Source organism: Salvelinus fontinalis, chromosome 11 (genome assembly GCF_029448725.1).
Source record: "Salvelinus fontinalis isolate EN_2023a chromosome 11, ASM2944872v1, whole genome shotgun sequence".
NCBI classification, from domain to species: Eukaryota; Metazoa; Chordata; class Actinopteri; order Salmoniformes; family Salmonidae; genus Salvelinus; species Salvelinus fontinalis.
In genome coordinates, this window is record NC_074675.1 from 27341500 (window position 1) to 27366968 (window position 25469).

The 25469-nt window shown below is 41.8% G+C and overlaps 1 protein-coding gene and 16 non-coding genes across 17 annotated transcripts in view; 16 read left to right on the top strand and 1 right to left on the bottom strand.

Moving 5' to 3' along the window:
* Positions 1-945: 945 nt before the first annotated feature.
* trnan-guu (transfer RNA asparagine (anticodon GUU)) lies at positions 946-1019 on the top strand. The gene has a single exon. It is a non-coding gene; the product is annotated as a tRNA-Asn (tRNA).
* Positions 1020-2121: 1102 nt separating this feature from the next.
* trnan-guu (transfer RNA asparagine (anticodon GUU)) lies at positions 2122-2195 on the top strand. The gene has a single exon. It is a non-coding gene; the product is annotated as a tRNA-Asn (tRNA).
* A 1103-nt stretch (positions 2196-3298) lies between these two features.
* On the top strand, positions 3299-3372 carry trnan-guu (transfer RNA asparagine (anticodon GUU)). Its single transcript has one exon. It is a non-coding gene; the product is annotated as a tRNA-Asn (tRNA).
* Positions 3373-4474: 1102 nt separating this feature from the next.
* On the top strand, positions 4475-4548 carry trnan-guu (transfer RNA asparagine (anticodon GUU)). The gene has a single exon. It is a non-coding gene; the product is annotated as a tRNA-Asn (tRNA).
* Positions 4549-5650: 1102 nt separating this feature from the next.
* Positions 5651-5724, top strand: trnan-guu (transfer RNA asparagine (anticodon GUU)). The gene has a single exon. It is a non-coding gene; the product is annotated as a tRNA-Asn (tRNA).
* Positions 5725-6827: 1103 nt separating this feature from the next.
* On the top strand, positions 6828-6901 carry trnan-guu (transfer RNA asparagine (anticodon GUU)). The gene has a single exon. It is a non-coding gene; the product is annotated as a tRNA-Asn (tRNA).
* Positions 6902-8002: 1101 nt separating this feature from the next.
* trnan-guu (transfer RNA asparagine (anticodon GUU)) lies at positions 8003-8076 on the top strand. The gene has a single exon. It is a non-coding gene; the product is annotated as a tRNA-Asn (tRNA).
* A 1102-nt stretch (positions 8077-9178) lies between these two features.
* Positions 9179-9252, top strand: trnan-guu (transfer RNA asparagine (anticodon GUU)). The gene has a single exon. It is a non-coding gene; the product is annotated as a tRNA-Asn (tRNA).
* A 1103-nt stretch (positions 9253-10355) lies between these two features.
* Positions 10356-10429, top strand: trnan-guu (transfer RNA asparagine (anticodon GUU)). The gene has a single exon. It is a non-coding gene; the product is annotated as a tRNA-Asn (tRNA).
* Positions 10430-11532: 1103 nt separating this feature from the next.
* On the top strand, positions 11533-11606 carry trnan-guu (transfer RNA asparagine (anticodon GUU)). Its single transcript has one exon. It is a non-coding gene; the product is annotated as a tRNA-Asn (tRNA).
* A 1101-nt stretch (positions 11607-12707) lies between these two features.
* Positions 12708-12781, top strand: trnan-guu (transfer RNA asparagine (anticodon GUU)). Its single transcript has one exon. It is a non-coding gene; the product is annotated as a tRNA-Asn (tRNA).
* Positions 12782-13883: 1102 nt separating this feature from the next.
* Positions 13884-13957, top strand: trnan-guu (transfer RNA asparagine (anticodon GUU)). The gene has a single exon. It is a non-coding gene; the product is annotated as a tRNA-Asn (tRNA).
* A 1102-nt stretch (positions 13958-15059) lies between these two features.
* On the top strand, positions 15060-15133 carry trnan-guu (transfer RNA asparagine (anticodon GUU)). The gene has a single exon. It is a non-coding gene; the product is annotated as a tRNA-Asn (tRNA).
* A 1104-nt stretch (positions 15134-16237) lies between these two features.
* Positions 16238-16312, top strand: trnat-ggu (transfer RNA threonine (anticodon GGU)). Its single transcript has one exon. It is a non-coding gene; the product is annotated as a tRNA-Thr (tRNA).
* Positions 16313-17414: 1102 nt separating this feature from the next.
* Positions 17415-17488, top strand: trnay-gua (transfer RNA tyrosine (anticodon GUA)). The gene has a single exon. It is a non-coding gene; the product is annotated as a tRNA-Tyr (tRNA).
* Positions 17489-19768: 2280 nt separating this feature from the next.
* Positions 19769-19842, top strand: trnan-guu (transfer RNA asparagine (anticodon GUU)). Its single transcript has one exon. It is a non-coding gene; the product is annotated as a tRNA-Asn (tRNA).
* Positions 19843-22865: 3023 nt separating this feature from the next.
* Positions 22866-25469, bottom strand: part of LOC129865413 (alpha-actinin-3-like) — a 35273-nt gene continuing 32669 nt past the window's right edge. The window contains exon 22 of the mRNA XM_055938201.1: positions 22866-24919. Within this exon, the coding sequence (XP_055794176.1) occupies positions 24838-24919 (82 nt within the window). The 3' untranslated portion in view covers positions 22866-24837. The remainder of the gene's footprint in view (positions 24920-25469) is intronic.

The window sequence follows — 25469 nt, forward strand, 5'->3', positions numbered from 1 at the left end:
CGACACCACCCAGGGATGACATTTTTCACATAGTAGCGATGTGAACCTTCCTGACTTGTAGTGATCTTCCATGAGACTTTCGCCTGCTGAGGGTCAGTACAACCACAAGTCTCTGTGGTGCAATTGGTTAGCACGTTAGCCTGTTAATTTAAAGGTTGGTGATTTGAACCCACTCAGGGTTGCTATCTTTCCATTTCTGGTGATGTGGAAAGACCTTCCTGGACTTACAGTAAGCTTGCTTTTGACCTGCTGTGTTTCCTGTTGTCACATGTAATTGGTGTGTTGTTGAACATGAAAGATGCCAAGTTACTATACCTACTGGTAAAATGGCTGTCAATGGTCTCTGATCTTCTGTTACTCAATAGCTTGATCATTCTGTGGTCTCCATGGAACATATCATGTATTCATATTCATCCGGCTAGTATGACAATGTAAATTATGTCAATCTGGCATGAAAAACCTTAGCATTTAAATGTATCTCGCTTGCAGGACAATGTTGGTCCAGTGTGTGTGTGTTTGTGTGTACATGTGTGCCTATTCGCCATGAAAGTGACTCGCCACTACATCATTCTTCCGGGGTCAGTCCCCTAATTATTTTGAATGAGATTGGTGATTATATATTACATTCGTGAAAACGCAGTTGTTTAAAATATATATTTATCAAATTACATTTGTGATTGTGGCTGAATTTACTCCTGCCAAATGCCTTTTAATAAAATGTTGCGGTGACGAACATTGCCCTACATTTCTGCCCTTTTAAGGCCATTCAAAAAGCGAACAAACGTTAGAAAACTACAGGGCTACTTACTTGGAAATGTTGCGGCACTTTCGATGCAAGTTGACACAACCATTGGAACAAAGTGTTGTTGTTTCGTAAACGCCATGTACAGTTGGATGAGATCACGGATGGCCAGCGATCAAGTGTCAGGGTCAGGCACACCACAAGTCTCTGTGACGCAATTGGTTAGCGCGTTAGACTGTTAATCTAAAGGTTGGTGGTTCGAGCCCACCCAGGGATGAGAGTTTTCAGTTTGTTGTGCTCCATGATGTGAATGTGACATCCTGGACCTGTAATGAGATTACCTGTAACTTTGACCTGCTGAGGGTCAATGCCAACACAAGCCTCTCTAGTGCAATCAGTTAGCTTGTTTGACTGTCAATCTGAAGGTTGGTGCTTCGACACCACCCAGGGATGACATTTTTCACATAGTAGCGATGTGAACCTTCCTGACTTGTAGTGATCTTCCATGAGACTTTCGCCTGCTGAGGGTCAGTACAACCACAAGTCTCTGTGGTGCAATTGGTTAGCATGTTAGCCTGTAAATTTAAAGGTCGTGATTTGAACCCACTCAGGGTTGCTATCTTTCCATTTCTAGTGATGTGGATAGACCTTCCTGGACTTACAGTAAGCTTGCTTTTGACCTGCTGTGTTTCCTGTTGTCACATGTAATTGGTGTGTTGTTGAACATGAAAGATGACAAGTTACTATACCTACTGGTAAAATGGCTGTCAATGGTCTCTGATCTTCTGTTACTCAATAGCTTATTCATTCTGTGGTCTCCATGGAACATATCATGTATTCATATTAATCCGGCTAGTATGACAATGTAAATTATGTCAATCTGGCATGAAAAACCTTAGCATTTAAATGTATCTCGCTTGCAGGACAACGTTGGTCCAGTGTGTGTGTGTTTGTGTGTACATGTGTGCCTATATGCCATGAAAGTGCCTCGCCACTACATCATTCTTCCGGGGTCAGTCCCCTAATTATTTTGAATGAGATTGGTGATTATATATTACATTCGTGAAAACGCAGTTGTTTAAAATATATATTTATCAAATTACATTTGTGATTGTGGCTGAATTTACTCCTGCCAGATGCCTTTTAATAAAATGTTGCGGTGACGAACATTGCCCTACATTTCTGCCCTTTTAAGGCCATTCAAAAAGCGAACAAACGTTAGAAAACTACAGGGCTACTTACTTGGAAATGTTGCGGCACTTTCGATGCAAGTTGACACAACCATTGGAACAAAGTGTTGTTGTTTCGTAAACGCCATGTACAGTTGGATGAGATCACGGATGGCCAGCGATCAAGTGTCAGGGTCACGCACACCACAAGTCTCTGTGACGCAATTGGTTAGCGCGTTAGACTGTTAATCTAAAGGTTGGTGGTTCGAGCCCACCCAGGGATGAGAGTTTTCAGTTTGTTGTGCTCCATGATGTGAATGTGACATCCTGGACCTGTAATGAGATTACCTGTAACTTTGACCTGCTGAGGGTCAATGCCAACACAAGCCTCTCTAGTGCAATCAGTTAGCTTGTTTGACTGTCAATCTGAAGGTTGGTGCTTCGACACCACCCAGGGATGACATTTTTCACATAGTAGCGATGTGAACCTTCCTGACTTGTAGTGATCTTCCATGAGACTTTCGCCTGCTGAGGGTCAGTACAACCACAAGTCTCTGTGGTGCAATTGGTTAGCACGTTAGCCTGTTAATTTAAAGGTTGGTGATTTGAACCCACTCAGGGTTGCTATCTTTCCATTTCTGGTGATGTGGAAAGACCTTCCTGGACTTACAGTAAGCTTGCTTTTGACCTGCTGTGTTTCCTGTTGTCACATGTAATTGGTGTGTTGTTGAACATGAAAGATGCCAAGTTACTATACCTACTGGTAAAATGGCTGTCAATGGTCTCTGATCTTCTGTTACTCAATAGCTTGATCATTCTGTGGTCTCCATGGAACATATCATGTATTCATATTAATCCGGCTAGTATGACAATGTAAATTATGTCAATCTGGCATGAAAAACCTTAGCATTTAAATGTATCTCGCTTGCAGGACAATGTTGGTCCAGTGTGTGTGTGTTTGTGTGTACATGTGTGCCTATACGCCATGAAAGTGACTCGCCACTACATCATTCTTCCGGGGTCAGTCCCCTAATTATTTTGAATGAGATTGGTGATTATATATTACATTCGTGAAAACGCAGTTGTTTAAAATATATATTTATCAAATTACATTTGTGATTGTGGCTGAATTTTCTCTTGCCAGATGCCTTTTAATAAAATGTTGCGGTGACGAACATTGTCCTACATTTCTGCCCTTTTAAGGCCATTCAAAAAGCGAAGAAACGTTAGAAAACTACAGGGCTACTTACTTGGAAATGTTGCGGCACTTTCGATGCAAGTTGACACAACCATTGGAACAAAGTGTTGTTGTTTCGTAAACGCCATGTACGGTTGGATGAGATCACGGATGGCCAGCGATCAAGTGTCAGGGTCAGGCACACCACAAGTCTCTGTGACGCAATTGGTTAGCGCGTTAGACTGTTAATCTAAAGGTTGGTGGTTCGAGCCCACCCAAGGACGAGAGTTTTCAGTTTGTTGTGCTCCATGATGTGAATGTGACATCCTGGACCTGTAATGAGATTACCTGTAACTTTGACCTGCTGAGGGTCAATGCCAACACAAGCCTCTCTAGTGCAATCAGTGAGCGTGTTTGACTGTCAATCTAAAGGTTGGTGCTTCGACACCACCCAGGGATGACATTTTTCAGATAGTAGCGTTGTGAACCTTCCTGACTTGTAGTGATCTTCCATGAGACTTTCGCCTGCTGAGGGTCAGTACAACCACAAGTCTCTGTGGTGCAATTGGTTAGCATGTTAGCCTGTTAATTTAAAGGTTGGTTTTTTGAACCCACTCAGGGTTGCTATCTTTCCATTTCTAGTGATGTGGAAAGACCTTCCTGGACTTACAGTAAGCTTGCTTTTGACCTGCTGTGTTTCCTGTTGTCACAGTGATTGGTGTGTTGTTGAACATGAAAGATGACAAGTTACTATACCTACTGGTAAAATGGCTGTCAATGGTCTCTGATCTTCTGTTACTCAATAGCTTGATCATTCTGTGGTCTCCATGGAACATATCATGTATTCATATTAATCCGGCTAGTATGACAATGTAAATTATGTCAATCTGGCATGAAAAACCTTAGCATTTAAATGTATCTCGCTTGCAGGACAACGTTGGTCCAGTGTGTGTGTGTTTGTGTGTACATGTGTGCCTATATGCCATGAAAGTGCCTCGCCACTACATCATTCTTCCGGGGTCAGTCCCCTAATTATTTTGAATGAGATTGGTGATTATATATTACATTCGTGAAAACGCAGTTGTTTAAAATATATATTTATCAAATTACATTTGTGATTGTGGCTGAATTTACTCCTGCCAGATGCCTTTTAATAAAATGTTGCGGTGACGAACATTGCCCTACATTTCTGCCCTTTTAAGGCCATTCAAAAAGCGAAGAAACGTTAGAAAACTACAGGGCTACTTACTTGGAAATGTTGCGGCACTTTCGAGGCAAGTTGACACAACCATTGGAACAAAGTGTTGTTGTTTCGTAAACGCCATGTACAGTTGGATGAGATCACAGATGGCCAGCGATCAAGTGTCAGGGTCAGGCACACCACAAGTCTCTGTGACGCAATTGGTTAGCGCGTTAGACTGTTAATCTAAAGGTTGGTGGTTCGAGCCCACCCAGGGACGAGAGTTTTCAGTTTGTTGTGCTCCATGATGTGCATGTGACATCCTGGACCTGTAATGAGATTACCTGTGACTTTGACCTGCTGAGGGTCAATGCCAACACAAGCCTCTCTAGTGCAATCAGTTAGCTTGTTTGACTGTCAATCTGAAGGTTGGTGCTTCGACACCACCCAGGGATGACATTTTTCACATAGTAGCGATGTGAACCTTCCTGACTTGTAGTGATCTTCCATGAGACTTTCGCCTGCTGAGGGTCAGTACAACCACAAGTCTCTGTGGTGCAATTGGTTAGCATGTTAGCCTGTAAATTTAAAGGTCGTGATTTGAACCCACTCAGGGTTGCTATCTTTCCATTTCTAGTGATGTGGATAGACCTTCCTGGACTTACAGTAAGCTTGCTTTTGACCTGCTGTGTTTCCTGTTGTCACATGTAATTGGTGTGTTGTTGAACATGAAAGATGACAAGTTACTATACCTACTGGTAAAATGGCTGTCAATGGTCTCTGATCTTCTGTTACTCAATAGCTTATTCATTCTGTGGTCTCCATGGAACATATCATGTATTCATATTAATCCGGCTAGTATGACAATGTAAATTATGTCAATCTGGCATGAAAAACCTTAGCATTTAAATGTATCTCGCTTGCAGGACAACGTTGGTCCAGTGTGTGTGTGTTTGTGTGTACATGTGTGCCTATATGCCATGAAAGTGCCTCGCCACTACATCATTCTTCCGGGGTCAGTCCCCTAATTATTTTGAATGAGATTGGTGATTATATATTACATTCGTGAAAACGCAGTTGTTTAAAATATATATTTATCAAATTACATTTGTGATTGTGGCTGAATTTACTCCTGCCAGATGCCTTTTAATAAAATGTTGCGGTGACGAACATTGCCCTACATTTCTGCCCTTTTAAGGCCATTCAAAAAGCGAACAAACGTTAGAAAACTACAGGGCTACTTACTTGGAAATGTTGCGGCACTTTCGATGCAAGTTGACACAACCATTGGAACAAAGTGTTGTTGTTTCGTAAACGCCATGTACAGTTGGATGAGATCACGGATGGCCAGCGATCAAGTGTCAGGGTCACGCACACCACAAGTCTCTGTGACGCAATTGGTTAGCGCGTTAGACTGTTAATCTAAAGGTTGGTGGTTCGAGCCCACCCAGGGATGAGAGTTTTCAGTTTGTTGTGCTCCATGATGTGAATGTGACATCCTGGACCTGTAATGAGATTACCTGTAACTTTGACCTGCTGAGGGTCAATGCCAACACAAGCCTCTCTAGTGCAATCAGTTAGCTTGTTTGACTGTCAATCTGAAGGTTGGTGCTTCGACACCACCCAGGGATGACATTTTTCACATAGTAGCGATGTGAACCTTCCTGACTTGTAGTGATCTTCCATGAGACTTTCGCCTGCTGAGGGTCAGTACAACCACAAGTCTCTGTGGTGCAATTGGTTAGCACGTTAGCCTGTTAATTTAAAGGTTGGTGATTTGAACCCACTCAGGGTTGCTATCTTTCCATTTCTGGTGATGTGGAAAGACCTTCCTGGACTTACAGTAAGCTTGCTTTTGACCTGCTGTGTTTCCTGTTGTCACATGTAATTGGTGTGTTGTTGAACATGAAAGATGCCAAGTTACTATACCTACTGGTAAAATGGCTGTCAATGGTCTCTGATCTTCTGTTACTCAATAGCTTGATCATTCTGTGGTCTCCATGGAACATATCATGTATTCATATTAATCCGGCTAGTATGACAATGTAAATTATGTCAATCTGGCATGAAAAACCTTAGCATTTAAATGTATCTCGCTTGCAGGACAATGTTGGTCCAGTGTGTGTGTGTTTGTGTGTACATGTGTGCCTATACGCCATGAAAGTGACTCGCCACTACATCATTCTTCCGGGGTCAGTCCCCTAATTATTTTGAATGAGATTGGTGATTATATATTACATTCGTGAAAACGCAGTTGTTTAAAATATATATTTATCAAATTACATTTGTGATTGTGGCTGAATTTTCTCTTGCCAGATGCCTTTTAATAAAATGTTGCGGTGACGAACATTGTCCTACATTTCTGCCCTTTTAAGGCCATTCAAAAAGCGAAGAAACGTTAGAAAACTACAGGGCTACTTACTTGGAAATGTTGCGGCACTTTCGATGCAAGTTGACACAACCATTGGAACAAAGTGTTGTTGTTTCGTAAACGCCATGTACGGTTGGATGAGATCACGGATGGCCAGCGATCAAGTGTCAGGGTCAGGCACACCACAAGTCTCTGTGACGCAATTGGTTAGCGCGTTAGACTGTTAATCTAAAGGTTGGTGGTTCGAGCCCACCCAAGGACGAGAGTTTTCAGTTTGTTGTGCTCCATGATGTGAATGTGACATCCTGGACCTGTAATGAGATTACCTGTAACTTTGACCTGCTGAGGGTCAATGCCAACACAAGCCTCTCTAGTGCAATCAGTAAGCGTGTTTGACTGTCAATCTAAAGGTTGGTGCTTCGACACCACCCAGGGATGACATTTTTCAGATAGTAGCGATGTGAACCTTCCTGACTTGTAGTGATCTTCCATGAGACTTTCGCCTGCTGAGGGTCAGTACAACCACAAGTCTCTGTGGTGCAATTGGTTAGCATGTTAGCCTGTTAATTTAAAGGTTGGTTTTTTGAACCCACTCAGGGTTGCTATCTTTCCATTTCTAGTGATGTGGAAAGACCTTCCTGGACTTACAGTAAGCTTGCTTTTGACCTGCTGTGTTTCCTGTTGTCACGTGATTGGTGTGTTGTTGAACATGAAAGATGACAAGTTACTATACCTACTTGTAAAATGGCTGTCAATGGTCTCTGATCTTCTGTTACTCAATAGCTTGATCATTCTGTGGTCTCCATGGAACATATCATGTATTCATATTAATCCGGCTAGTATGACAATGTAAATTATGTCAATCTGGCATGAAAAACCTTAGCATTTAAATGTATCTCGCTTGCAGGACAACGTTGGTCCAGTGTGTGTGTGTTTGTGTGTACATGTGTGCCTATATGCCATGAAAGTGCCTCGCCACTACATCATTCTTCCGGGGTCAGTCCCCTAATTATTTTGAATGAGATTGGTGATTATATATTACATTCGTGAAAACGCAGTTGTTTAAAATATATATTTATCAAATTACATTTGTGATTGTGGCTGAATTTACTCCTGCCAGATGCCTTTTAATAAAATGTTGCGGTGACGAACATTGCCCTACATTTCTGCCCTTTTAAGGCCATTCAAAAAGCGAAGAAACGTTAGAAAACTACAGGGCTACTTACTTGGAAATGTTGCGGCACTTTCGAGGCAAGTTGACACAACCATTGGAACAAAGTGTTGTTGTTTCGTAAACGCCATGTACAGTTGGATGAGATCACAGATGGCCAGCGATCAAGTGTCAGGGTCAGGCACACCACAAGTCTCTGTGACGCAATTGGTTAGCGCGTTAGACTGTTAATCTAAAGGTTGGTGGTTCGAGCCCACCCAGGGACGAGAGTTTTCAGTTTGTTGTGCTCCATGATGTGCATGTGACATCCTGGACCTGTAATGAGATTACCTGTGACTTTGACCTGCTGAGGGTCAATGCCAACACAAGCCTCTCTAGTGCAATCAGTTAGCTTGTTTGACTGTCAATCTGAAGGTTGGTGCTTCGACACCACCCAGGGATGACATTTTTCAGACAGTAGCGTTGTGAACCTTCCTGACTTGTAGTGATCTTCCATGAGACTTTCGCCTGCTGAGGGTCAGTACAACCACAAGTCTCTGTGGTGCAATTGGTTAGCATGTTAGCCTGTAAATTTAAAGGTCGTGATTTGAACCCACTCAGGGTTGCTATCTTTCCATTTCTAGTGATGTGGATAGACCTTCCTGGACTTACAGTAAGCTTGCTTTTGACCTGCTGTGTTTCCTGTTGTCACATGTAATTGGTGTGTTGTTGAACATGAAAGATGACAAGTTACTATACCTACTGGTAAAATGGCTGTCAATGGTCTCTGATCTTCTGTTACTCAATAGCTTATTCATTCTGTGGTCTCCATGGAACATATCATGTATTCATATTAATCCGGCTAGTATGACAATGTAAATTATGTCAATCTGGCATGAAAAACCTTAGCATTTAAATGTATCTCGCTTGCAGGACAACGTTGGTCCAGTGTGTGTGTGTTTGTGTGTACATGTGTGCCTATATGCCATGAAAGTGCCTCGCCACTACATCATTCTTCCGGGGTCAGTCCCCTAATTATTTTGAATGAGATTGGTGATTATATATTACATTCGTGAAAACGCAGTTGTTTAAAATATATATTTATCAAATTACATTTGTGATTGTGGCTGAATTTACTCCTGCCAGATGCCTTTTAATAAAATGTTGCGGTGACGAACATTGCCCTACATTTCTGCCCTTTTAAGGCCATTCAAAAAGCGAACAAACGTTAGAAAACTACAGGGCTACTTACTTGGAAATGTTGCGGCACTTTCGATGCAAGTTGACACAACCATTGGAACAAAGTGTTGTTGTTTCGTAAACGCCATGTACAGTTGGATGAGATCACAGATGGCCAGCGATCAAGTGTCAGGGTCAGGCACACCACAAGTCTCTGTGACGCAATTGGTTAGCGCGTTAGACTGTTAATCTAAAGGTTGGTGGTTCGAGCCCACCCAGGGACGAGAGCTTTCAGTTTGTTGTGCTCCATGATGTGAATGTGACGTCCTTGACCTGTAATGAGATACCTGTAACTTTGACCTGCTGAGGGTCAATGCCAACACAAGCCTCTCTAGTGCAATCAGTTAGCGTGTTTGACTGTCAATCTAAAGGTTGGTGCTTCGACACCACCCAGGGGTGACATTTTTCAGATAGTAGCGATGTGAACCTTCCTGACTTGTAGTGATCTTCCATGAGACTTTCGCCTGCTGAGGGTCAGTACAACCACAAGTCTCCTGTGGTGCAATTGGTTAGCATGTTAGCCTGTTAATTTAAAGGTTGGTGATTTGAACCCACTCAGGGTTGCTATCTTTCCATTTCTAGTGATGTGGAAAGACCTTCCTGGACTTACAGTAAGCTTGCTTTTGACCTGCTGTGTTTCCTGTTGTCACATGTGATTGGTGTGTTGTTGAACATGAAAGATGACAAGTTACTATACCTACTGGTAAAATGGCTGTCAATGGTCTCTGATCTTCTGTTACTCAATAGCTTATTCATTCTGTGGTCTCCATGGAACATATCATGTATTCATATTAATCCGGCTAGTATGACAATGTAAATTATGTCAATCTGGCATGAAAAACCTTAGCATTTAAATGTATCTCGCTTGAAGGACAATGTTGGTCCAGTGTGTGTGTGTTTGTGTGTACATGTGTGCCTATAGGCCATGAAAGTGACTCGCCACTACATCATTCTTCCGGGGTCAGTCCCCTAATTATTTTGAATGAGATTGGTGATTATATATTACATTCGTGAAAACGCAGTTGTTTAAAATATATATTTATCAAATTACATTTGTGATTGTGGCTGAATTTACTCCTGCCAGATGCCTTTTAATAAAATGTTGCGGTGACGAACATTGCCCTACATTTCTGCCCTTTTAAGGCCATTCAAAAAGCGAACAAACGTTAGAAAACTACAGGGCTACTTACTTGGAAATGTTGCGGCACTTTCGATGCACGTTGACACAACCATTGGAACAAAGTGTTGTTGTTTCGTAAACGCCATGTACAGTTGGACGAGATCACGGATGGCCAGCGATCAAGTGTCAGGGTCAAGCACACCACAAGTCTCTGTGGCGCAATTGGTTAGTGCGTTAGACTGTTAATCTAAAGGTTGGTGGTTCGAGCCCACCCAGGGTCGAGAGCTTTCAGTTTGTTGTGCTCCATGATGTGAATGTGACGTCCTTGAACTGTAATGAGATTACCTGTAACTTTGACCTGCTGAGGGTCAATGCCAACACAAGCCTCTCTAGTGCTATCAGTTAGCGTGTTTGACTGTCAATCTAAAGGTTGGTGCTTCGACACCACCCAGGGGTGACATTTTTCAGATAGTAGCGATGTGAACCTTCCTGACTTGTAGTGATCTTCCATGAGACTTTCGCCTGCTGAGGGTCAGTACAACCACAAGTCTCTGTGGTGCAATTGGTTAGCACGTTAGCCTGTTAATTTAAAGGTTGGTGATTTGAACCCACTCAGGGTTGCTATCTTTCCATTTCTGGTGATGTGGAAAGACCTTCCTGGACTTACAGTAAGCTTGCTTTTGACCTGCTGTGTTTCCTGTTGTCACATGTAATTGGTGTGTTGTTGAACATGAAAGATGCCAAGTTACTATACCTACTGGTAAAATGGCTGTCAATGGTCTCTGATCTTCTGTTACTCAATAGCTTATTCATTCTGTGGTCTCCATGGAACATATCATGTATTCATATTAATCCGGCTAGTATGACAATGTAAATTATGTCAATCTGGCATGAAAAACCTTAGCATTTAAATGTATCTCGCTTGAAGGACAATGTTGGTCCAGTGTGTGTGTGTTTGTGTGTACATGTGTGCTTATACGCCATGAAAGTGACTCGCCACTACATCATTCTTCCGGGGTCAGTCCCCTAATTATTTTGAATGAGATTGGTGATTATATATTACATTCGTGAAAACGCAGTTGTTTAAAATATATATTTATCAAATTACATTTGTGATTGTGGCTGAATTTTCTCTTGCCAGATGCCTTTTAATAAAATGTTGCGGTGACGAACATTGCCCTACATTTCTGCCCTTTTAAGGCCATTCAAAAAGCGAAGAAACGTTAGAAAACTACAGGGCTACTTACTTGGAAATGTTGCGGCACTTTCGATGCAAGTTGACACAACCATTGGAACAAAGTGTTGTTGTTTCGTAAACGCCATGTACGGTTGGATGAGATCACGGATGGCCAGCGATCAAGTGTCAGGGTCAGGCACACCACAAGTCTCTGTGACGCAATTGGTTAGAGCGTTAGACTGTTAATCTAAAGGTTGGTGGTTCGAGCCCACCCAAGGACGAGAGTTTTCAGTTTGTTGTGCTCCATGATGTGAATGTGACATCCTGGACCTGTAATGAGATTACCTGTAACTTTGACCTGCTGAGGGTCAATGCCAACACAAGCCTCTCTAGTGCAATCAGTAAGCGTGTTTGACTGTCAATCTAGAGGTTGGTGCTTCGACACCACCCAGGGATGACATTTTTCAGATAGTAGCGATGTGAACCTTCCTGACTTGTAGTGATCTTCCATGAGACTTTCGCCTGCTGAGGGTCAGTACAACCACAAGTCTCTGTGGTGCAATTGGTTAGCATGTTAGCCTGTTAATTTAAAGGTTGGTTTTTTGAACCCACTCAGGGTTGCTATCTTTCCATTTCTAGTGATGTGGAAAGACCTTCCTGGACTTACAGTAAGCTTGCTTTTGACCTGCTGTGTTTCCTGTTGTCACGTGATTGGTGTGTTGTTGAACATGAAAGATGACAAGTTACTATACCTACTTGTAAAATGGCTGTCAATGGTCTCTGATCTTCTGTTACTCAATAGCTTGATCATTCTGTGGTCTCCATGGAACATATCATGTATTCATATTAATCCGGCTAGTATGACAATGTAAATTATGTCAATCTGGCATGAAAAACCTTAGCATTTAAATGTATCTCGCTTGCAGGACAACGTTGGTCCAGTGTGTGTGTGTTTGTGTGTACATGTGTGCCTATATGCCATGAAAGTGCCTCGCCACTACATCATTCTTCCGGGGTCAGTCCCCTAATTATTTTGAATGAGATTGGTGATTATATATTACATTCGTGAAAACGCAGTTGTTTAAAATATATATTTATCAAATTACATTTGTGATTGTGGCTGAATTTACTCCTGCCAGATGCCTTTTAATAAAATGTTGCGGTGACGAACATTGCCCTACATTTCTGCCCTTTTAAGGCCATTCAAAAAGCGAAGAAACGTTAGAAAACTACAGGGCTACTTACTTGGAAATGTTGCGGCACTTTCGAGGCAAGTTGACACAACCATTGGAACAAAGTGTTGTTGTTTCGTAAACGCCATGTACAGTTGGATGAGATCACAGATGGCCAGCGATCAAGTGTCAGGGTCAGGCACACCACAAGTCTCTGTGACGCAATTGGTTAGCGCGTTAGACTGTTAATCTAAAGGTTGGTGGTTCGAGCCCACCCAGGGACGAGAGTTTTCAGTTTGTTGTGCTCCATGATGTGCATGTGACATCCTGGACCTGTAATGAGATTACCTGTGACTTTGACCTGCTGAGGGTCAATGCCAACACAAGCCTCTCTAGTGCAATCAGTTAGCTTGTTTGACTGTCAATCTGAAGGTTGGTGCTTCGACACCACCCAGGGATGACATTTTTCAGACAGTAGCGTTGTGAACCTTCCTGACTTGTAGTGATCTTCCATGAGACTTTCGCCTGCTGAGGGTCAGTACAACCACAAGTCTCTGTGGTGCAATTGGTTAGCATGTTAGCCTGTAAATTTAAAGGTCGTGATTTGAACCCACTCAGGGTTGCTATCTTTCCATTTCTAGTGATGTGGATAGACCTTCCTGGACTTACAGTAAGCTTGCTTTTGACCTGCTGTGTTTCCTGTTGTCACATGTAATTGGTGTGTTGTTGAACATGAAAGATGACAAGTTACTATACCTACTGGTAAAATGGCTGTCAATGGTCTCTGATCTTCTGTTACTCAATAGCTTATTCATTCTGTGGTCTCCATGGAACATATCATGTATTCATATTAATCCGGCTAGTATGACAATGTAAATTATGTCAATCTGGCATGAAAAACCTTAGCATTTAAATGTATCTCGCTTGCAGGACAACGTTGGTCCAGTGTGTGTGTGTTTGTGTGTACATGTGTGCCTATATGCCATGAAAGTGCCTCGCCACTACATCATTCTTCCGGGGTCAGTCCCCTAATTATTTTGAATGAGATTGGTGATTATATATTACATTCGTGAAAACGCAGTTGTTTAAAATATATATTTATCAAATTACATTTGTGATTGTGGCTGAATTTACTCCTGCCAGATGCCTTTTAATAAAATGTTGCGGTGACGAACATTGCCCTACATTTCTGCCCTTTTAAGGCCATTCAAAAAGCGAACAAACGTTAGAAAACTACAGGGCTACTTACTTGGAAATGTTGCGGCACTTTCGAGGCAAGTTGACACAACCATTGGAACAAAGTGTTGTTGTTTCGTAAACGCCATGTACAGTTGGATGAGATCACAGATGGCCAGCGATCAAGTGTCAGGGTCAGGCACACCACAAGTCTCTGTGACGCAATTGGTTAGCGCGTTAGACTGTTAATCTAAAGGTTGGTGGTTCGAGCCCACCCAGGGACGAGAGTTTTCAGTTTGTTGTGCTCCATGATGTGCTTGTGACATCCTGGACCTGTAATGAGATTACCTGTGACTTTGACCTGCTGAGGGTCAATGCCAACACAAGCCTCTCTAGTGCAATCAGTTAGCTTGTTTGACTGTCAATCTGAAGGTTGGTGCTTCGACACCACCCAGGGATGACATTTTTCAGACAGTAGCGTTGTGAACCTTCCTGACTTGTAGTGATCTTCCATGAGACTTTCGCCTGCTGAGGGTCAGTACAACCACAAGTCTCTGTGGTGCAATTGGTTAGCATGTTAGCCTGTAAATTTAAAGGTCGTGATTTGAACCCACTCAGGGTTGCTATCTTTCCATTTCTAGTGATGTGGATAGACCTTCCTGGACTTACAGTAAGCTTGCTTTTGACCTGCTGTGTTTCCTGTTGTCACATGTAATTGGTGTGTTGTTGAACATGAAAGATGACAAGTTACTATACCTACTGGTAAAATGGCTGTCAATGGTCTCTGATCTTCTGTTACTCAATAGCTTATTCATTCTGTGGTCTCCATGGAACATATCATGTATTCATATTAATCCGGCTAGTATGACAATGTAAATTATGTCAATCTGGCATGAAAAACCTTAGCATTTAAATGTATCTCGCTTGCAGGACAACGTTGGTCCAGTGTGTGTGTGTTTGTGTGTACATGTGTGCCTATATGCCATGAAAGTGCCTCGCCACTACATCATTCTTCCGGGGTCAGTCCCCTAATTATTTTGAATGAGATTGGTGATTATATATTACATTCGTGAAAACGCAGTTGTTTAAAATATATATTTATCAAATTACATTTGTGATTGTGGCTGAATTTACTCCTGCCAGATGCCTTTTAATAAAATGTTGCGGTGACGAACATTGCCCTACATTTCTGCCCTTTTAAGGCCATTCAAAAAGCGAACAAACGTTAGAAAACTACAGGGCTACTTACTTGGAAATGTTGCGGCACTTTCGATGCAAGTTGACACAACCATTGGAACAAAGTGTTGTTGTTTCGTAATCGCCATGTACAGTTGGATGAGATCACAGATGGCCAGCGATCAAGTGTCAGGGTCAGGCACACCACAAGTCTCTGTGACGCAATTGGTTAGCGCGTTAGACTGTTAATCTAAAGGTTGGTGGTTTGAGCCCACCCAGGGACGAGAGCTTTCAGTTTGTTGTGCTCCATGATGTGAATGTGACGTCCTTGACCTGTAATGAGATTACCTGTAACTTTGACCTGCTGAGGGTCAATGCCAACACAACCCTCTCTAGTGCTATCAGTTAGCGTGTTTGACTGTCAATCTAAAGGTTGGTGCTTCGACACCACCCAGGGGTGACATTTTTCAGATAGTAGCGATGTGAACCTTCCTGACTTGTAGTGATCTTCCATGAGACTTTCGCCTGCTGAGGGTCAGTACAACCACAAGTCTCCTGTGGTGCAATTGGTTAGCATGTTAGCCTGTTAATTTAAAGGTTGGTGATTTGAACCCACTCAGGGTTGCTATCTTTCCATTTCTAGTGATGTGGAAAGATCTTCCTGGACTTACAGTAAGCTTGCTTTTGACCTGCTGTGTTTCCTGTTGTCACATGTGATTGGTGTGTTGTTGAACATGAAAGATGACAAGTTACTATACCTACTGGTAAAATGGCTGTCAATGGTCTCTGATCTTCTGTTAATCAATAGCTTATTCATTCTGTGGTCTCCATGGAACATATCATGTATTCATATTAATCCGGCTAGTATGACAATGTAAATTATGTCAATCTGTCATGAAAAACCTTAGCATTTAAATGTATCTCGCTTGAAGGACAATGTTGGTCCAGTGTGTGTGTGTTTGTGTGTACATGTGTGCCTATAGGCCATGAAAGTGACTCGCCACTACATCATTCTTCCGGGGTCAGTCCCCTAATTATTTTGAATGAGATTGGTGATTATATATTACATTCGTGAAAACGCAGTTGTTTAAAATATATATTTATCAAATTACATTTGTGATTGTGGCTGAATTTACTCCTGCCAGATGCCTTTTAATAAAATGTTGCGGTGACGAACATTGCCCTACATTTCTGCCCTTTTAAGGCCATTCAAAAAGCGAACAAACGTTAGAAAACTACAGGGCTACTTACTTGGAAATGTTGCGGCACTTTCGATGCACGTTGACACAACCATTGGAACAAAGTGTTGTTGTTTCGTAAACGCCATGTACAGTTGGATGAGATCACGGATGGCCAGCGATCAAGTGTCAGGGTCAAGATCACCACACGTCTCTGTGGCGCAATTGATTAGCGCGTTAGACTGGTAATCTGAAGGTTGGTGGTTCGAGCCCACCCAGGGAGCAGAGTTTTCTGTTTGTTGTGCTCCATGATGTGAATGTGACAACCTGGACCTGTAATGAGATTACCTGTGACTTTGACCTGCTGAGGGTCAATGCCAACACAAGCCTCTCTACTGCAATCAGTTAGCGTGTTTGACTGTCAATCTAAAGGTTGGTCCTTCGACACCACCCAGGGATGACATTTTTCAGATTGTAGCGATGTGAACCTTCCTGACTTGTAGTGATCTTCCATGAGACTTTGGCCTGCTGAGGGTCAGTACAACCACAAGTCTCTGTGGTGCAATTGGTTAGTGTGTTAGCCTGTAAATTTAAAGATTGGTGATTTGAACCCACTCAGGGTTGCTATCTTTCCATTTCTAGTGATGTGGAAAGATCTTCCTGGACTTACAGTAAGCTTGCTTTTGACCTGCTGTGTTTCCTGTTGTCACATGTGATTGGTGTGTTGTTGAACATGAAAGATGACAAGTTACTATACCTACTGGTAAAATGGCTGTCAATGGTCTCTGATCTTCTGTTACTCAATAGCTTATTCATTCTGTGGTCTCCATGGAACATATCATGTATTCATATTAATCCGGCTAGTATGACAATGTAAATTATGTCAATCTGGCATGAAAACCCTTAGCATTTAAATGTATCTCGCTTGAAGGACAATGTTGGTCCAGTGTGTGTGTGTTTGTGTGTACATGTGTGCCTATAGGCCATGAAAGTGACTCGCCACTACATCATTCTTCAGGGGTCAGTCCCCTAATTATTTTGAATGAGATTGGTGATTATATATTACATTCTTGAAAACGCAGTTGTTTAAAATATATATTTATCAAATTACATTTGTGATTGTGGCTGAATTTACTCCTGCCAGATGCCTTTTAATAAAATGTTGCGGTGACGAACATTGCCCTACATTTCTGCCCTTTTAAGGCCATTCAAAAAGCGAACAAACGTTAGAAAACTACAGGGCTACTTACTTGGAAATGTTGTGGCACTTTCGATGCACGTTGACACAACCATTGGAACAAAGTGTTGTTGTTTCGTAAACGCCATGTACAGTTGGATGAGATCACGGATGGCCAGCGATCAAGTGTCAGGGTCAAGAACACCACACGTCTCTTTGGCGCAATTGGTTAGCGTGTTAGACTGTAAATCTAAAGGTTGGTGGTTCGAGCCCACCCACGGACGAGAGTTTTCTGTTTGTTGTGCTCCATGATGTGAATGTGACAACCTGGACCTGTAATGAGATTACCTGTGACTTTGACCTGCTGAGGGTCAATGCCAACACAAGCCTCTCTACTGCAATCAGTTAGCGTGTTTGACTGTCAATTGAAAGGTTGGTGCTTCGACGCCACCCAGGGATGACATTTTTCAGATAGTAGCGATGTGAACCTTCCTGACTTGCAGTGATCTTCCATGAGACTTTGGCCTGCTGAGGGTCAGTACAACCACAAGTGTCTGTGGTGCAATTGGTTAGCGTGTTAGCCTGTTAATTTAAAGGTTGGTGATTTGAACCCACTCAGGGTTGCTATCTTTCCATTTCTAGTGATGTGGAAAGAGCTTCCTGGACTTACAGTAAGCTTGCTTTTGATCTGCTGTGTTTCCTGTTGTCACATGTGATTGGTGTGTTGTTGAACATGAAAGATGACAAGTTACTATACCTACTGGTAAAATGGCTGTCAATGGTCTCTGATCTTCTGTTACTCAATAGCTTATTCATTCTGTGGTCTCCATGGAACATATCATGTATTCATATTAATCCGGCTAGTATGACAATGTAAATTATGTCAATCTGGCATGAAAAACCTTAGCATTTAAATGTATCTCGCTTGAGGGACAATGTTGGTCCAGTGTGTGTGTGTTTGTGTGTACATGTGTGCCTATACGCCATGAAAGTGACTTGCCACTTCATCATTCTTCCGGGGTCAGTCCCCTAATTATTTTGAATGAGAGTGGTGATTATATATTACATTCGTGAAAACGCAGTTGTTTAAAATATATATTTATCAAATTACATTTGTGATTGTGGCTGAATTTACTCCTGCCAGATGCCTTTTAATAAAATGTTGCGGTGACGAACATTGCCCTACATTTCTGCCCTTTTAAGGCCATTCAAAAAGCGAACAAACGTTAGAAAACTACAGGGCTACTTACTTGGAAATGTTGCGGCACTTTCGATGCACGTTGACACAACCATTGGAACAAAGTGTTGTTGTTTCGAAAACGCCATGTACAGTTGGATGAGATCACGGATGGCCAGCGATCAAGTGTCAGGGTCAGGTACACCACAAGTCTCTGTGGCGCAATTGGTTGGTGCGTTGGACTTTTAATCTAAAGGTTGGTGGTTTGAGCCCACCCAGGGACGAGGGTTTTCTGTTTGTTGTGCTCCATGATGTGAATGTGACATTCTGGACCTGTAATGAGATTACCTGTGACTTTGACCTGCTGAGGGTCAATGCCTACACACGCCTCTCTAGTGCAATCAGTTAGCGTGTTTGACTGTCAATCGAAAGGTTGGTGCTTCGACGCCACCCAGGGATGACATTTTTCAGATAGTAGCGATGTGAACCTTCCTGACTTGCAGTGATCTTCCATGAGACTTTGGCCTGCTGAGGGTCAGTACAACCACAAGTGTCTGTGGTGCAATTGGTTAGCATGTTAGCCTGTTAATTTAAAGGTTGGTGATTTGAACCCACTCAGGGTTGCTATCTTTCCATTTCTAGTGATGTGGAAAGACCTTCCTGGACTTACAGTAAGCTTGCTTTTGACCTGCTGTGTTTCCTGTTGTCACATGTGATTGGTGTGTTGTTGAACATGAAAGATGACAAGTTACTATACCTACTGGTAAAATGGCTGTCAATGGTCTCTGATCTTCTGTTACTCAATAGCTTATTCATTCTGTGGTCTCCATGGAACATATCATGTATTCATATTAATCCGGCAAGTATGACAATGTAAATTATGTCAATCTGGCATGAAAAACCTTAGCATTTAAATGTATCTCGCTTGAAGGACAATGTTGGTCCAGTGTGTGTGTGTTTGTGTGTACATGTGTGCCTATACGCCATGAAAGTGACTTGCCACTTCATCATTCTTCCGGGGTCAGTCCCCTAATTATTTTGAATGAGATTGGTGATTATATATTACATTCGTGAAAACGCAGTTGTTTAAAATATATATTTATCAAATTACATTTGTGATTGTGGCTGAATTTACTCCTGCCAGATGCCTTTTAATAAAATGTTGCGGTGACGAACATTGCCCTACATTTCTGCCCTTTTAAGGCCATTCAAAAAGCGAACAAACGTTAGAAAACTACAGGGCTACTTGCTTGGAAATGTTGCGGCACTTTCGATGCACGTTGACACAACCATTGGAACAAAGTGTTGTTGTTTCGTAAACGCCATGTACAGTTGGATGAGATCACGGATGGCCAGCGATCAAGTGTCAGGGTCAAGAATACCACACGTGTCTGTGGCGCAATTGGTTAGCGCGTAAGACTGTTAATCTAAAGGTTGGTGGTTCGAGCCCACCCAGGGACGAGAGTTTTCTGTTTGTTGTGCTCCATGATGTGAATGTGACATCCTGGACCTGTAATGAGATTACCTGTGACTTTGACCTGCTGAGGGTCAATGCCAACACAAGCCTCTCTAGTGCAATCAGTTAGCATGTTAGACTGTCAATCGAAAGGTTGGTGCTTCTACACCACCCAGGGATGACATTTTTCAGATAGTAGCGATGTGAACTTTCCTGACTTGTAGTGATCTTCCATGAGACTTTGGCCTGCTGAGGGTCAGTACAACCACAAGTCTCTGTGGTGCAATTGGTTAGCGTGTTAGCCTGTTAATTTAAAGGTTGGTGATTTGAACCCACTCAGGGTTGCTATCTTTCCATTTCTAGTGATGTGGAAAGACCTTCCTGGACTTACATTAAGGTTACGGAAAGTGTTAGGCTTAAGCTTAGCTAAAATGCTGCAGTTGTCCCCGACACAACTCGAACATGTAACTTTTAGCCTGTAGCTGTATTCCATCTAGCCACAACCGTAGATGCCATCAGTTCCAAGAAACCATCAGTACCCAAATCTAATTGCCTGTAGCTCAGGACCTGAAGCAAGGATATGCATATCCTTGATATCATTTGAAAATAATTACTTTGAAGTTTGTGGAAATGTGAACTTAATGTAGGAGAATATAACACATTAGATCTGGTAAAAGATAATTCAAAGAAAAAAATATCTTTGAAATGCAAGAGAAAGGCCATAATGTACTATTCCAGGTTAGGCGCAATTTAGATAATGGCCATTAGATGGCAGCGGTGTATGTGCAAAGTTTTAGACTGATTCAATTGACACACACACCGATAGCGCCCCCCCCCCCCCCCCCCCCCCCACTGAAAAGCCAGGGCGCGAAATTCAAAAAAAAAATTTTTTTTAAATATTTAACTTTCACACATTAACAAGTCCAATACAGCTAATGAAAGATACAGATCGTGTGAATCCAGCCAACATGTCCGATTTTTAAAATGTTTTACAGGGAAGACACAATATGTAAATCTATTAGGTAAACACCTTAGCAAAAGAGACCATTTTTTCTTTGTCCACCAACACCACTAGCTATCACCAATTCGGCTAAACTAAGATATTGATAGCCACTAACCAAGAAAAAACCTCCTCAGATGACAGTCTGATAACATATTTATGGTATAGGATAGGTTTTGTTAGAAAAATGTGAATATTTCAGGTAGATATCATAGTTTACAATTGCACCCACCGTCACAAATCGACTAGAATAAATAGATAGAGCAACGTGTCTTACCTAATTACTAATCATAAAACATTTCGTAAAAATACACAGCATACACTAATCGAAAGACACAGATCCTGTGAATACAGACAATATTTCAGATTTTCTAAGTGTCTTACAGCGAAAACACAATAAATCGTTATATTAGCATACCACATGTCCAAACATTACCCCAGCATTGATTCTAGCCAAAGAGAGCGATAACGTCAACATCGCCAAAAGATATTAATTTTTTCACTAACCTTCTCAGAATTCTTCAGATGACACTCCTGTAACATCATATTACAACATACATATACAGTTTGTTCGAAAATGTGGATATTTAGCCACCAAAATCGTGGTTATACAATGAGAAAAGTAGCCGAGCTGGTCAGAAAATGTCGTGCGCCATATTAGACAGTGATCTAGTCGTATACATAAATACTCATAAACGTGACTAAAAAATATAGGGTGGACAGCGATTGATAGACAATTTAATTCTTAATACAATCGCGGAATTACATTTTTTAAATTATCCTTACTTTTCAATACAGTTTGCGCCAAGCGAAGCTACGTCAAAAAAGATGGCGTCCTAAGCCACTAACATTTTTCGACAGAAACACGATTTATCATAATAAATTGTTCCTACTTTGAGCTGTTCTTCCATCAGAATCTTGGGCAAAGAATCCTTTCTTGGGTCTAATCGTCTTTTGGTCGAAAGCTGTCCTCTTGCCATGCAGAAATGCACATTGCGTTCGGCATGAACTGGAACGGTGCCCAGAGATTCACAGTGGCTCAGAAATAAATGTCCCAAAATCGCACTAAACGGATATAAATTGCTATAAAACGCTTTAAATTAACTACCTTATGATGTTTTTAACTCCTATAACGAGTAAAAATATGACCGGAGAAATATAACTGGCTACACTAATGCTTGGAAAAACAGTAGGTCGGTATCCTCCGCGCGCATGACGCACCTAGAAAAGAGTTCCTACCTAGAGGATTTTTTCATTTATAGTGGCTGTGATTGGGCAATCGATACCATTCAAAGCGTCATCACGTAAAGGCATCCAGGGGAAGACGTAAGCAGTGTCCGTATACTCATAGGAATAACAGTGGCCTTAAAACTGACTCCAGAACAGGGGCCAAAATGTGTGAAATCTGACTCCATGTCAGGGAAATTGCTGTAGAATGAGTTCTGTTCCACTTAGAGACAAAATTTCAACGGCTATAGAAACTATAGACTGTTTTCTATCCAATAATAATAATAATATGCATATTGTACGATCAAGAAGTTTGTAGGAAGCCGTTTCAAAAATTACACGATTTCCATAAATAGTGACAACAGCACCCCCTAGCCTTAACAGGCTAACAAGATTAAATAAGGAAAACTCCACCGAACTATTTAAAAGAATAGTGTATGAATTGGTTGCCATAACTGTCATGTTTAGAATGAGCCTGAGTGTCTGGCTGAAGTGCTCTGCTAATATGCACTGTGAATGTATTTTGTCTATATATCCAATAAACTCAGTTTCATATTATATTTTCATTCTTGAATGTTTATGCTATATAAAGTCTGTAAGTCTTAGTAGTCTTGGAGACATTACAGTGTTTACATTTAAATAAGTCTTACAGTTCTTTCTTGTATTTATGTCATATTTAATGAACCAGGAACTGCCCTGGACATTTTGGTTTACTTCTGAACAGTTGCAACTGATGTTACTTCAACAGTATCGCCACTCCCTTTATGGTAATCGATGGGAAATAAAAACACAACACAAAACTTCACATCGTAATATAGTTTTCCTTTTTTATTTATTCCAAGGTATGACTTTAACTTTGAAGGATTGTGTGGAAGCAAGCTCTTGTAGCGGGTGATAGAATAGAGGGGAAACAGGAGGAAGGGATAATAGAGAAGACAGAAGAGAAAGAATCCACCCAAAGGGGAGTTACTGGTTCTGGCTCTGTCCTAAATGACACCCTATTCCATCCGTAGTGCACTTGGCTACTTCGGATCAGGTCCAAACTAGTGCACGACATAGGGAATTGGGTGTAGATTTGAGAATTGCCCACTGTCATTAGAATGCCCTTGCTCACTTCACGGCTGACATTCTCATGGTTCTGTTTTAAACATGTCATGTTCCAGGCCAATTACATTGCAAATGGTTGAGTGCCACCTCATCAACTGTACAGTCAGGCATCAGATTGCTATGTAATATGATGTGGTTAGCTGATATGTTTAACACGTGTCCAGGCGTTGTGAGATCTGGCAGCCGTCTGCGGTGTAGTCAGCCTGGAACGTAGCCATCCTCTTATTGAACTGGACCACAACCTAAAAGCTTCCTTGCATAGATAGTTAGGCTACACAGGGTCTGAGTCAAAAATGGCACCCTATAACCTATGTAGTGCACTACTTTTGACTAGAGCCTATGGGGAATAGGGTGCCATTTTGAATGAAGCCTGGGCCTAACTTTGTTTCACCATACCTGGACTCAGGGTTCCTGAGTCCATATTCCTTTATCTCCAGAACATTACCTGATTTCCTCTCTCTCGCTCTTTTTCACTACTCAACACCTCTACCTGTCTCTCGCTCCTCTCAAAATGCACAGCAAGCAGACAACCTCAATATGGTTTCATAGGACCTGATATGAAATAGTATATGTAAAATATGACATATTATATCATTCTATTGGTATAGTCATATCCCTGGTACAGATGATGGAGTGATGATAGAGGGATGAGACGGAGGAGAGAGGTGACCGACACGCTTCTTTCTGGCCATAACAGTTATGATACTCCTTTATCTTTGCATCCTCCAATCAAAATGAGCCTTCCTGTCAGCATCCTCACCCTATCCTCCAATCAAAAGAATTCTTCCTGTCAGTGTCCTCATCCCTCTAAACAAGTTGATCAGAGATCAGGGGTTAACTACCTTTTACCCACAATTCGCTGCTCTCTTCTGATGGCACCCTATACTCTCTGAAATACCAAATTACAACATTATGAAAGCATTGCGACAACATTACAAGTTTCTGTGGAAAGAGAGGGGTGTTAGTATGGGAGCTGCTATAAAGGATTTGTGTGTTGGGGGGGGGATTCAACCATTCAACATGGACAGCATTTCTACTATAAACAGAGCATGCATCTGCATCAATACACAACCAACCAACCAATATTTCATTGTTTTCTTTTAAACCCTTCCAAATAATAGGAATTGTAATATTATTTGAGGAGGCGAGGTATAGGGCTGGGGGCTCTGCTCAGAAACTCTGCTAGTGTGAAACTATTTTTCTTTTGTCCCCTTCTTTGTTTTTTCCCCCATGACTCCACTCTGTCCAGTCGATCGTACTAAAAGGCAGTTAATGTGAAACGGATCATCGTGTGACACCAGGTATTCTGGCTCATCAGGCACTTGGTGCAGTACGGAGGACAGTATGGATGAGAGAGGGATGAGAGTTAAACATTAGAAATCCAGCCAGACCTTAACTGGACATTTGTCTCGGAGATTTGATCTGAGCAAAGCCTCCCGCTCTCTTTTCCTCTCTGGGCAGTGTGGAAGGGGAAAAGAGGAGAGGAGAAGGGGTATCTAAACCTCTCTGTACAGGAGGGAGAGGATGGAGGGAAGAACGAACAGGAGGGGAAGGAGGAGTTTTACAAGTCGCTCTCTCCATAGAGGAGAGGGGGAAAATGAAGGGAAGACAAGAGGAGGGGGAAAGGGGGTTTTACAAGTCGCTCTCTCCATACAGGAGAGGGGGTTTACAAGTCGCTCTCTCCATAGAGTGCACTGGAGAAAGAGATGTAGTCGAGGGCTCCGGATGGGCCGTCGGCTCCAATGTACCTGGTCACAGAGATACATTATATTACCAGAGAGGTCTGATGTACCTGGTCATAGAGATACATTATATTACCAGAGAGGTCTGATGTACCTGGTCATAGAGATACATTATATTACTAGAGAGGTCTAATGTACCTGGTCACAGAGATACATTATATTACCAGAGAGGTCTGATGTACCTGGTCATAGAGATACATTATATTACTAGAGAGGTCTAATGTACCTGGTCATAGAGATACATTATATTACTAGAGAGGTCTAATGTACCTGGTCATAGAGATACATTATATTACTAGAGAGGTCTAATGTACCTAGTCATAGAGATACATTATATTACTAGAGAGGTCTAATGTACCTGGTCATAGAGATACATTATATTACTAGAGAGGTCTAATGTACCTGGTCACAGAGATACATTATATTACTAGAGAGGTATAATGTACCTGGTCATAGAGATACATTATATTACTAGAGAGGTCTAATGTACCTGGTCATAGAGATACATTATATTACTAGAGAGGTCTAATGTACCTGGTCATAGAGATACATTATA